The sequence below is a fragment of the Apium graveolens genome, chromosome 9 (assembly GCF_009905375.1).
Source record: "Apium graveolens cultivar Ventura chromosome 9, ASM990537v1, whole genome shotgun sequence".
Lineage (NCBI taxonomy): Eukaryota > Viridiplantae > Streptophyta > Magnoliopsida > Apiales > Apiaceae > Apium > Apium graveolens.
Genome location: NC_133655.1, coordinates 190,881,586 through 190,895,157, shown reverse-complemented (window position 1 = coordinate 190,895,157; position 13,572 = coordinate 190,881,586). Strand labels below are relative to the sequence as shown.

General features: G+C 32.8%; 1 protein-coding gene across 6 annotated transcripts; it reads left to right on the top strand.

The window, feature by feature from the left end:
- The first annotated feature begins 121 nt into the window (after positions 1 to 121).
- LOC141685078 (small ribosomal subunit protein eS4-like) lies at positions 122 to 3,307 on the top strand. Of its 6 annotated transcripts, XM_074490201.1 has the most exons (9): positions 122 to 224; positions 671 to 748; positions 842 to 1,022; positions 1,112 to 1,133; positions 1,462 to 1,549; positions 1,769 to 1,968; positions 2,136 to 2,270; positions 2,697 to 2,809; positions 2,883 to 3,307. In XM_074490201.1, exons 1-5 carry the CDS (start codon positions 222 to 224, stop codon positions 1,502 to 1,504), a joined length of 327 nt encoding a protein of 108 aa, XP_074346302.1. In that variant the 5' UTR covers positions 122 to 221; the 3' UTR covers positions 1,505 to 1,549; positions 1,769 to 1,968; positions 2,136 to 2,270; positions 2,697 to 2,809; positions 2,883 to 3,307. The 6 variants fall into 6 exon arrangements, with proteins under 6 accessions (XP_074346302.1, XP_074346306.1, XP_074346304.1 ...); XM_074490205.1 differs by lacking the exon at positions 2,136 to 2,270; XM_074490203.1 differs by having other exon boundaries at positions 1,462 to 1,968; positions 2,697 to 2,776.
- Positions 3,308 to 13,572: the final 10,265 nt, after the last annotated feature.

Sequence of the window (13,572 nt, the reverse complement as noted above, 5' to 3'; positions counted from 1 at the left end):
CCCAGTAAAGTGGCATGCCACATGTCCAATGACTTTAATATATAACGGCCCGATCCAATAAGAAACGGATCGCAGAAAGGCCCAAACTTGAAATAAAAAACAAAAGAGCCCAATAAACAAGGGCGATATAAAAAAACCATCTAGGGTTACTTAAAAGCTTCATTACAGAGGGGAGAGAGTGAGTTGAGGGAGGCGCAACCTTAATCTTAATAAACACAACCATGGTCAGTACTTTCAATTTCTCTTGCATATGTTGTTTGGATATTAAGTGTTGTTTGTATGATTTGATTGTTGAAATGTATTCACAGTATTAGTACAGTGACGATTATTGAATTTTCCATATTTACTTTGTTAACGCTACTGATAAAATTTATTTATCGTAAAAATGATTACTTCCACAAAATGTGATTTGGCATTTTTGAAGTTTTTTTTATAAATTACTAGAGGCTGGGAAAACAAATATAAGATTTTTATTAATGGGTTGTTTATTAAAATTTAGAGAAAGTTAAAGCTTATCACATTGTGGGTTTTTTTTGGTCTTTCCGAGCTAGCAATCTAACTAAAGTTATTCTGCTTATACAGTTTATTATTGTAAAGTTGTAGATTAAGCTGGTATTATTATGTTAGTGGTGTTACTGAACTCTAAATTTGTTTGCTGGTTTGATTTAAGGCGAGAGGACTGAAGAAGCATTTGAAGAGGCTCAATGCACCTAAGCATTGGATGCTTGATAAACTCGGTGGTGCATTTGTAAGTTTTTTAATAGCTATATTCTTATGTTTTTATCTATGAATTTTGTTTTACGAATGATTTTAAACATGTTTTAAATTTTCTTTTCTTCAGGCTCCCAAGCCTTCGTCCGGACCCCGTAAATCCAGGGAATGTTTGCCTTTGATTCTTATATTGCGAAACAAGTTGAAGTATGCTCTCACTTATCATGAGGTTCAATCTATCTTGATGCAACGTCATGTCTTTGTTGATGGGAAGGTTTGGACATACAAGACGTACCCAGCTGGTTTCATGGGTATGCATCTATGTATAAGTGATGAACTAAATACAACTATCAACTAAATACAAAGAATGTTTAATTTTTTTTATCTTGACTTGTTACAGGCTGGACCACGAATTTGTCTGGGTAAAGATTTTGCTTACCGTCAAATGAAGATTTTAACAATTGCTTTGCTGCAATTTATCCGGTTTGAACTAGCTGATGAGAAAGCAAATGTGACTTATAGGAGTATGTTTATGCTTTATATAATCACCTAATAACTCTGCTTTCTAGTTTTTAGAAAGTATTCTCTTTTTTTTTAAAGTGATTGTTTAATTTTGTCAAGAATGAAGCATGAGATGATATGACAGTTTTTCTGTAGCTTGATGTCAACTATAACTCTAACAAAGGATAAGGAATTTTTTCGGTTAAAGTTTTGCTTCAACCTAGTATGTATTGGATGGTTCTATTTCAGGTACAATCCAGCTTCCTGGAGATGTGCTTATCCACATATTTAGTTTCTTATATTTGCGATCTTTAGTTGTAGCTGTGTCAGTCAACAGGTATTTCCTTTTCTTCAGTATTCACTGTTTAAATACTATCTTGTTCATGGTTACAGTATTTTCCAGCTTGGTCTTGTAGTTGTCACCTGTTTTTTCTTATGTAATGCTACATAACATCCACGGAGTATTATCAAAATAATGCTCTGGACTACTACATGACTAAACAATACCAGACTACTTAGTTGCCTGCATAACACACTAAATATATTTTATTTGTAGATCTTGGAACCTGGCTGCAAGCGATAATAGATTATGGCAGTTGCAACATTCTATTTACTTTGTTGATTCTGATACTCTTTATGAGATTAAGATACTTCAAGCACAAACATGACATGTTCAGACGAAGCTTATATATGTGCAGAGTGATGTTAACAGAGTTGACTTTGATTGGAAAGAAACATTTAAAAGAGGTTGGAAAGGTAATTTTAGTTCTGTTTAATAAATGGATTAGTTTCTATGTTCTGTGTACGAATTATGCAGCTAGAAGATGAAGCAATAGGGTACTTAAACGAATTTTTGTGATAAGTCTTGTTTTTGAAACTCACCCTTTAACTAAAAACTTAATAACTTGTTGTAATTGGTGCAGAGATCCGCTTTGTGCCTTGAACATGGAGAAACTGGTTGAAACACGAATTAACGCAGCTATTAAATTACACAAGAACTTAGGCATCCCTTATATATGTACAAACACATATTGTCTTGTCAACCGTGAAGGAGATAGGTATTCTACTATTATTTACTTGATTCATTATTGTAAAACCATATCTATTTCAAAATAACCACATGAATAAGTATTCTAACATGTACAAGTTTCCGTCCAATTAGTCTAATTACTGAAAGGTGGCATGTATTCTGTAAACTGACAGCTTCCTATAGTTTAATTCATGCCCCTCCTGTTCATTAGCTGCTTATATGGATCATTCCAAGTTGTTATAAAAAATTTAGCTGTAGCTGTGAGTAGTTTTAGCTGTAGTTGTACAGTTGGGTCTATGATTCAGATATATTTTCTGCAGGTCTTTGTTCTGGGTCTAGCAGCTTTGTTTGGTTTTTATTCCCCAGATTTGAGTTGTGTTTGTTGGGTTGGCTAAATACCGAATTTTGCTGGTATTTTTTTTCTTTGGTCTCTCGGTAATGGTCTTTTTTGCAGGTGAATTCCGTGTGCAAGGGTGAAGATTTTAGCTGGGTTAATTGGATTTATTTTTCTCGTTGTCTCGTGCCCCGTAGAAAGTTTGTAGCTGGAGCATGGATTTTTATGGGATTGTAAGTTTGGAGGATTGTTTCTTTTTCTTCTGGTTTAATTTCGAGTGATTTTTGTTGTTCTTGGCTGGTGCAGATTTTCCTCGAGCTCTGCTTTTTGTCTGGGGAGTTCGGGTTGCTGAGGTCCTATGTGTTGTTCGAGTGCACGGCTAGAAAATCTTTGGGATTTATTGGAAAGGAGATGGGCTTTGGTTTTTTTAGTGTCTATTTTTATTTTGATGTTTAGGACAGTGAATTGTCTGGGGTTTCTTTTAGTTTTGATTGGTTTTTTGGTTCTTTCTCTAGACCCTTATGTTTTTGTTGGGAGGTTAAGTTGGTTATGTATTTGGTTTTTATTTTCTCCTTTTGTTTCCTTATTTGTTTTTCTCTTAAAGATTTGTTTCAAGATCTTGTAATGTTTGTAGATTAGTAGATTAGTTCATCGGTACTGGTGATATTGTATTGTGTTTCTGTTGACTTTGATTGAAAAAAAAGTTCTATATAGAACTGGGCTTTAATGTATGCAGAAAGTATATTTCGAATTTTGTCCATTGTTATTGTGTTGCAATATGTATTAAAAATGTTGCAAATAGGTACTAAAAAGTGTTGCAAAAAGGCCATGTGTCAAGCTGGACCCACATGTCAGTGGGCCCCACCTGTCAGTATCCTATCTGTCAGTGGGCCCCATATTTTCCACGTGTCAAAAGCCACGTGTCAAAGTGCCACGTGGCAGTCCACTTGGCAGTCCACGTGGCAGTCCACGTGTCAGTTTGACCCCATTTTTTTGCCATGTCATTGCTTTTTGTAACATAATTTTTGGTGTTGCCCTTGATAAGAAAATGTTGCCTTTGAACCCTAAGACAACACCAAAAATACTAACATCATAAAAGTGTTGCCGTAGAAAATTTTTGGTCTGTTGCAACATTTATTTGGCCTGTAGCAACGTTTGTGGAATGATGCAGAAGGCGACTTTTGGTGTAGTGAAAATAAGGCTAAATATAAGTGCACAAATACAACCGGAGTCAATTTCAACCACTTTCGGTTAAATTTAAGGGCACAGCTAAATTCAACCGCAGGCGGTCCTATTTAAATACGCTTATATTTACGCGGTCGAATTTAGTTATAATTATAACTGAATAAATATAACCGTATTTATATGTAACCATATACGGTTGAGTTTAGCCGTACTCCTAAATTAAACGGCACTCGACCGAATTTACCCTTGCCAAAATAAATGGAGGGAAGTTTCCCGCCAAAGAATTTTTTTGAGACTACTAAATTCAACCGATTTCAGTCGAATTCGATTTTTAAAAATGGTGGGAAATTTCCGAAAAAAATAGAATAAAGTTTACACGAAAGTTAAATTTTATTCGTTGCATAAAAAAATTGGAAATTTATAAAAGTGCTTTGAAATATGTTTTGAGTAATAATTAGAGATCGTAGTTAAATATTTATGGTTCAAGAAATAATTATAGTTTGACTTTCAATTTATTTTGAATTTGTTTTAATTTATAATTTAACCATACGGATTCGAATATTGTCAAAAATAAAAAGTATACGGAAAAAATTTAAGTAATTTGAATATTTAAATAACCAAACCAAATATTTTTATTGTTTTATAAAAAAAATTCCATATAACTAAATTATATAGATCTTGACATCCATATGGTTGGATAATTCATTAATATTTTAAAAAAATCGCAACATCGATATGGGACCAAATACTAGTTAGAAATACTAGTCGAACTACTGGTTGACTATTTAAAAAGCAAACAAAGTATATTTATTTTTTTCTAAAATTTTTGTCGTATCACTATAATATATATATCTTGACATCCGTAACGTTGGATGATTCATAATTTTTTAAAAAAATCGAAACATCAATATGGGATTAAACACTAGTTAGAAGTACTAGTCAAACTACTAGTTGACTATTAAAAAACCAAACCAAATATTTTTATTGTTTAATAAATTTCTTGCCATATCACTAAATTATATAGATCTTGACATCCGTACGGTTGGATAATTCATTAATATCTTAAAAAAATCGCAACATCAATATGGGACCAAATACTAGTTAGAAGTACTAATCGAACTACTGTTTGACTGTTAAAAAAGCAAACCAACTATATTTATTTTTCTAAAAATTTTGTCGTATCACTAAAATATATAGATCTTGACATCCGTAGGGTTGGATCATTCATAAATTTTTCAAAAAAATCAAAACATCAATATGAGATTAAACACTAGTTAGAAGTATTGGTCAAACTACTAGTTGACTATTAAAAAAACAAACCAAATATTTTATTTTTTTCTAAAATTTTTGTCATATCACTAGAATATACAGATCTTGACATCCGTATGGTTGAATCATTCATTATTATTTTCAAAAAAAATGAAACATCAATATGGAACTAAACACTAGTTAGAAGTACTGGTCAAACTACTAGTTGACTTTTAAAAAAACAAGCCAGATATATTTATTTTTTTCTAAATTTTTTGTCATATCACTAAAATATACAGATCTTGAAATCCGTACGGTTGGATCATTCATTAATATTTTTAAAAAAACTGAAACATCAATATGGGATTAAACACTAGTTAGAAGTATCGGTCAAACTACTAGTTGACTATTAAAAAAGCAAACCAAATATATTTAATTTTTTCTAATTTTTTTGTCATATCACTAAAATATTCAGATCTTGACATTCGTACGGTTGGATCATTTATAAATATTTTTTAAAAAAATCGAAACATCAATATGGGATTAAACACTAGTTAGAAGTACTGGTCAAACTACTAGTTGACTATTAAAAAGACAAACCAAATATATTTATTTTTTCCTAAATATTTTGTTATATCACTAAAATATATAGATCTTGACATCCGTACGGTAAGATCATTCATTAATATTTTTAAAAAAATCGCAACATCAATATGGGACCAACAGTAGTTAGAAGTATTGGTCCAACTACTGGTTGACTGTTAAAAAATCAAATCAAATACCTTTATTTTTTTCTACAAATACTATTAGATCACTGAAAAATATATATATATATATATATATATTGATATCCATACGGTTAGAACATTTATAAATATTTTGTAATTTATGTAAGTTTTTTTATAATCCGACGTACGAATATAAAGTTTGTCATATTTAATTATTAACTATTTTTACAAAATTAAATTTAGGGGTTGAGATCCTAACCCTATAATGTTTCTTCCATTTGGAATAAATATTGAATGGTCGGACCGTATAGATGTTAAAACGGCTAAGAAAAACTATTATATGCAAAATTTTAAAAACATTTAAACATTAGAGCGTACCAATTTTATCAAATAAAGTATAATTAGAATAGTGAGCTATCAAAAATAAATTTTTAAATTTAGAATATTAATTAATTATATAATAATATTAATATTTTAATATTTATAATTAATGGACACTCCTATATAATGTAAAATAATAATAATAATAATAATAATAATAATAACAATAATATTTTACTGGACACTCCTAAATTCGACCGATTGCAGTTGTACTTGGAGCCACATCAGCAATCCCCGTGAAACTTATCTAACGAACAAAATTTAACCAAAATATAACTACAATCCAACGGTCCCCGTGATCCACGTCTGGTTCTAGAACGGGTACAAATAGTTGTACTACTTTTTAACTAGCCCCCATCATTCCTAGACTAATAGTAGTAGAATATCACTACCACTAAACACTAGTACCAGTAGTTTTCTTCTCCGAATCTTGTGTTACACTCAGTCCTCAGCCCACATATAACATGAATATTGATTCTCTTTAAATCAGCAATGCCGCTGCTTTCATCTTCTTCTTCTTCTGATCCCCCTCTCTCTCTCTCTCTCTCTCTCTCCGCCGCCGCCGAACATATTCCCTCGCCGCCGCACAAGATCCCACCTTCCCTCTCCTCTCTTTTTTTTGGCCCCTCTCTCTCTCTCACTCCCCCTCCCCCCTAGGTAATGATTTGTTACCAAAAATTTCTATTTTTTAAGTTTAATTCGAATTTAGATTTTTACTTTAGATTGTTTGTTCATGTATTTTGAAGTGATAAATCATTAGATCGTTGAACAAGGAGTGCGTACAAAAGTATTGCGTGATTTATTGTTAGTTTTTCGAGATCGCCGGAAAAGCTCCTGGTCGGAATTGGTTAATTTTGTAAAAACACAAGACTGCTTGGTTAGTTTTAAGTGTGTTAATCTGAAAAATAGACTGAAAATTGTGTTTTCGGATCATTGGAGTTTCTGGAATATGACGGATCTGGGAAAACTCACCTGATTCGGGAAACTTTCCCGTTTCCGGTGAGTTTTTTTTAAAATCTGGTTTTCGTTATTTCAACCGCATGTGGTTGAAATTAAAAATCCTATTTTTGATCATTTTCGGTCGAATTTAATTTTTTGGGCGGCTATTTAAAAATTTTCGAAAATTTTAATTATTTGGGCGGGTGATTCGAATTTTATCTGAAAAGTTAAATTTGACCGGAAGCGGTTGTATTTAGCCGGTTGTATTTAGTCGGTCGTATTTAGTACTAAATACAACCAGTTTACTAAATATGACTCGAGCGAATACGACCGGTCCAAAAACCGGTCGTATTTAGCTAAATACAACCGAAAACGGTCGAATTTAGCTAAATACAACCGATTTTAAACCGGTTGTATTTAACCTTTTTTTGTTGTGAATTACATATGTGAACTGACTTCCGTTCAGTAAAGTATGATCATGATCACTCATGTACAAAACGTTTTCCCGCATAAACTAATGAGTAAGTACTTATTTAGCCATGCAAGTTTAGGACATAAATGGGAAATCACTGTTCAGATTAAGAATAAGAAAAATACTAAGAAAGCAAAATTTTTTTCGAAATATCACTTGTTTGGGCTTAAACTCCTCTATCACCAGCTGAACACGAGCTTTCATTTCTGTATATATAACTTTTAGTAAGTCACGATAATCTGAGCAGGAACCAACTCAAAGAAATAATATTGGGGATGGTTTGCAACTAAATATTATCGGCAGATGAGATTTAGAGCTTAACGAACTGAGCCACTCCTCAATAACAACCAGGGTTGTAAAGTATATGTAATGTAATATTTAACTGAGAAAATATTACTCAACATGAAACAAAAATAGATAAATAATATTAATATTAATTGTGAAGCACATGAACTCAGAAGATGAAGACTGGATACATACAAAAAATCAATATATGGAATTAATGCACTAAGTTTGTAATAAGATCATGAAAAGAAGTTCATTAATATGTTCAAGCCTCCGTGAAGAATAAAATGTCAAAGGATTTTAAATGGTAAGAGAATGTATTTTAGTGAATGAAGCAATGAATGACCAATAGACATTATTAGCTCAGAATTATAAAGAGGTTGAGTGAATACCGGTGAGTGCTAGTCATTTATGAACCAGAACCGTGCACTCAGAGTCAGCACATCAGAAAAGATAACTTAATCATTCAGAAAAAATTAAGCTGATATAGAAAAGAGTGAATCAAGACTTGGAAATATTTGAGCCTTATTTGTAGAACCTAGAAAAAGTTCTAAGTATGAATTTCTTCAATTCTTGGCGCAAGTGGAATTATTTATACCAAGAAAAGACACTATTTTCCTTGTTGATAATTGGCTAAGTCGAAGATGTAACGTCCCCAAATCTTGGGCCAGGATTGGGTGTCACTATACAATCTTTACATAATATAAACCTGTATATTAAAATAATATATGGATGATCCCTCAATTCCGGATCGTTTAAAGGTTATGGTTTGAAACAAGAATCTAACAATCTAAAAATTATATCAACTAATTACAATTTCATTACCTCTTTACTAATTTCCTTGTCTTATTCACTCTGACATCTCCAACTTCTCGCAACTGGGATTTCTCCAATTTCGCTGTCTACTAAGCACTATTCACTTTAATCCTCATTTGAAACTGAAAAAAATAAGAATTCACAAAGAAAGAGTGAGCCAAAAATGCCCAGCAAGTATCTTAACTGATTTCCATGTATCAATATCTAAAGAAATTCTGAACACAATATTTAAATAGTTTATAAGCATTACTATTTATTTGAAGTAGTTGAGCGAATAAAACATTGGCCCTTATTGGCCCTCAATAATAAGTCAAAACAACAAGTAATTTACTGATTCATCTTTAGATCAGGTATTTGTTCGATTTTGTAATCACAGAACTTTTCAAGAAGGAATGTCATTAGCGGCGATGAACAACAAATTAGACTGGACACTAGATCAACCTTTACACTCATATCAGCTGAGAATGTATTAAATAATTTGATGCCATTGCACATGGTACAAAATACCACTGTTTACAAGAATATTTTAGTGTTGTGTACGTAACAGTACAAGAAATCTCATTTTTACCAACAAAAGTTGCTGACGAAAATCTATTTGGTTAGCAATTACCAACGGATTGCCGACCAATTGCAAACTTTTGAAAAGTCGATATAACATCAACAGTTTCGCAACAGATTACTATTGAAAAGTTGCCAACAAAATTTTCCATTGGCTAAACCAAAAGTTATAGCATAATTACTAATGAATTGGCAACAGATATTTAACTACAGAATACTAATAGAATAACAATAATTTACTAACAGATTACTAATGCAATACTAACGACATTGTCCGATGTCAGTTCCACCTGTCCAACTTGTATTCAGTTAGTAATCGGTTGATAATTATAGATTGGTTATCTGTTTTTCCTTATTAATCTGTTATAATTGTAGATCGGTTATATTTATTATGTTACTAATCTGTAGCAATTCTAGATCGGTCGTGCATATTTTTGTTACTAATCTCTTGTAAAATTTTACTATATATATATGTCACACCCTACTATATCATAACTATAAAATCAATTATAGTGCATACTCTTGTTCATTTTCTTTGCTCTCGTATCTTCTCTCCCACCCCAACACTATGCAGCCGATTCAATTTCTGTATTCTCAAGTAGGGCTTGATTTCTAGCTCTGAATCGATTAAGTACCTAGCTATTTATCGACAGTTTCATCTTCCTCAAGTTTTGTCCCCCTCTTTATCACATTTGCACACACACAAGTTAAAAAATATTAACATATTTTTGTTGGACGTCATTTTACAACACAAATCAAGAATTAAAGAAGTCGTTCTCACCATTTGATTCAGTTACAGAAGGTAATCATCTATGTTTATAAATATATTGATTGTAACTGTAGTTTTGGGTTTTATACATGACTAGTAACTAATTATTGTTGCAGCTAGATTTATACCAGATGAAAGAACACAAATGCCAATTGGGCTTGGTTTCGTGACATTCGAAACAAAGATTGAAGCTCAGAATGCATTGAGTACTCCTGTTATTATCAGACACTAGTATCAAATGGTTGAACCAATTTTGTATAAAATATGAGTATGTTTTGAGGAAGTCCTAAGTTTTGGAAGATTTTATATATTGGGATTGTTGTATGTACTATTATTGTTGGTGTTAGAATTAATGTTTGTAAAATTATATTTGATTGATTGTAAAATATCTTAACTTTTTTGAATCTTTCATTTTACCTTATTGTGAGTGTAATTATAAATGGAGTTGAATATTTCGAGCGAAATATTGTGCGAATGTCATATTAGAAATTGTTATTATTAGCAAGGTCTTCCAATTGATTAACAAGAGATTTTCCGGTGAAGAATTCAAAACAAAATCAAGGATGGTAAAATGGTGTGTCAACATAAACATATATTCAATTGTCAAAATTCCGATAGTATTTTGGTACCAAATTTAACAACAAATTTTCTGTTAGAAGTTTGTTATTAGAATTACCAACCAAATATTATGTTGGTAGGGTGGCCCTCTGTTAGGAATATGTTGTGTACTTGATGATAAGCTAAACAAAATACCTTAGTAGATTTAACTTAGTGAATTTTGTAGCACCCGACGGATGATCAATTATAGTCCCGACGGATGATTCAATATAGTCCCGACGGATGATTCAATATAGTTGATATTCACCGGGTGAGTAGGTTATGTAACAATAAGTCATGTAGCACATTTCTGCAAACAACTTTGTATAGATTCTGTACTAGCTTATGAATCATGTAGACTGCTAGTAGATGTACAGAATAGGTTGATTAAATGTAATAAGATGTCTTGTAATTCTGCATAAATGAAATGGAGTCAAGTGATAAATGGCTACCCGACGGATGATCAACAAAGCTACCCGACGGATGATCAACAAGGCTACCCGACGGATAACAAGCATGTACCCGACAGATGATCAATTCAAATATATGTTGACAGTGACAACACAGTCACATGCGTCGAGTGTTTGCAAAACGAATGTGGTAGCCTTTTTAGCAGGGTTTTGAGAATAAAGAAGCATTTCCATTTCCATGCTATTATGAAGATATTCAAAGATGCTGGAATAGAGTAGTGAAGCAGCATGGAGTTAGACTTGATAGGTTTTGTTTTCTTATCTTGTCTTATTACCATATAAACTTGGTGATATATAAACCAAGTGTAGCAAGTAGAACAACTAACAAATAAACTAAGCAAACACATTTTTAGCAGAGAAACATTTGTAAGCTGTATTTTGTAGAATTTCTCTATAGTTTGTTTGTTCACTTGTAAAGCAGCTTTAAGCTATTCAAGCTTCAAAGGGTTCTCTCGATATATATATATATATATATATCAGGTGGATACATTCAAATCCACCAGAAAGTTTTAAAGACCTGAGTTTTTATTACTTTATGTTTGATTTACTCAACTCTGTATTCCACACTTTGCAAATCAAATAGTTAGATATAGATTGAGTTAGAACCATTTTTCATAAATCTCAAAAAGAAGCCAGAATTACATTCAATCCCCCCTTCTGTAATTCTTGTTGTATTGTTATGGAATAACAATTGGTATCAGAGCAAGCTCTTGAAGTAAAAAGAGTTTAAAGATCACAACAAAACAGCAAGATGAACAAGAAGGATGTTGGAGTGAAGATTCTATTTCTGGACAAAGACAATTATCACCACTGGAAGGTGAAGATGCACCTACATCCTCTTTCTCAAGATGAGGCCTATGTGGATTGCATAGAGAGAGGTCCTCATGTACCAATGAGAGCTGCAACAAGGAATGAACCATCTGTTCCCAAGCCTAGGCATGAATGGTCAGATCCTGATATTGAGCAAGTCAGGAAAGACAAGAAGGCCATGAATATATTGTTCAATGGAGTTGATGGTGATATGTTTGAAAACATCATTAATTGCAAAACAGCCAAGGAGGTTTGAGACACAATTCAGATAGATGTGATGGTACTGAGCAAGGGAGAATAAGATGTAGCTGCTAATTCAGCAATATGAGCATTTTCATTGAGAAGATAGTGAGTCTCTCACTGACATTTTTAGTAGGTTTCAAAAATTACTGAATGCTCTGAAGTTGCATGGAAGAGTCTATCAGACAAAAGAGTCCAATCTCAAGTTCCTTAGATCTCTTCCAAATGAATGGAAACCAATGATAGTCTCATTGAGAAACTCTCAAGATTACAAGGAGTTTACTTTGGAGAGACTGTATGGCATCCTGAAAACTTATGAGCTTGAAATAGAGCAAGATGAGAGGATGGAGAAAGGAATGAAGAAAGGAGGGTCCATAGCACTGGTTGTTGAGTTGGAAAAGGAGAAAAAGGTGAAGGTAGAAGCTGTTGAGTCTACTTCAAAGGTCTGTGAAAACAAGGGCAAGGGGCTGGTAGCTGAAAATGAAGATTCTTCGAGCCAAGATGATATGGATGATATTGATGAATATCTTGCATTCCTTTCCAGAAGATTTGCCAAGTTCAAGTTCAAGAAGAACTTTGGAGCAGCTAAGCCAAGTAGAAATATGGTGGATAAATCAAAATTCAAATGTTTCAAATGTGGCTTGGCAGGGCATTTTGCCAGTAAGTGTAGAAAGTCAGATTCCAACAAAAAAGAAGTTTGAGCATGTGGATTATAAACAGAAGTATTTTGAGTTTCTCAAGCAAAAGGAAAGGGCTTTCATTACACAAGAAAATGACTGGGAAATAGATGGTTTAGATGAGGATGAAGATGTCAGCTATGTCAATCTAGCCCTAATGGCCAAGTCTGATGAAACAGAAATAAGTTCTTCAAGTAATCAGGTAATCACCACTAACCTAGCACATTTATCTAAAGCTGAGTGTAATGATGCAATTAATGACATGTCTACAGAATTATATCATTTGTGTGTTACACTTAAGTCCTTCACTAAAAAAAATGCTAAAATCAAAGAAAACAATCTGTTTTTAAGTGAGAGGAATAATGTGCTAGAGTCTCAGTTTATTGAATTTGAGAAATTGAGAATAGAATGTAAGATTGCAAAGGATGAATTAACTGAGTCCTTGAAGAAAGAAGAGATTTTGAAGAAGCAACTTGAATGAGAACAGGAGGTGATTAAGGCATGGAAATCATCTAGAGATGTTCATGGTCAAATCACCAAAGTTCAAGGTATTGAGTCCTTTTGTGATGCAGCCTGGAAAAAGAGTAAGGAGAAGTTGGAATCCAATTTGGTTGAAGGATTGGTAACAGATGTGGACTCGACGGATGATGAGAGTCATCCGTCGGATAATCAAAAGGATTATCCGTCGAGTGACACAAATCCTTATCCGTCGACTGTGAGCAAACCTATGAGCAAAGCCAAACTTGCCAAGTTAAATGAAAAGTATGGATCGGTTTCCAAAAACTTTGTTCTAGGAGAATCAAGTCAAGTGAAGAAGGAGA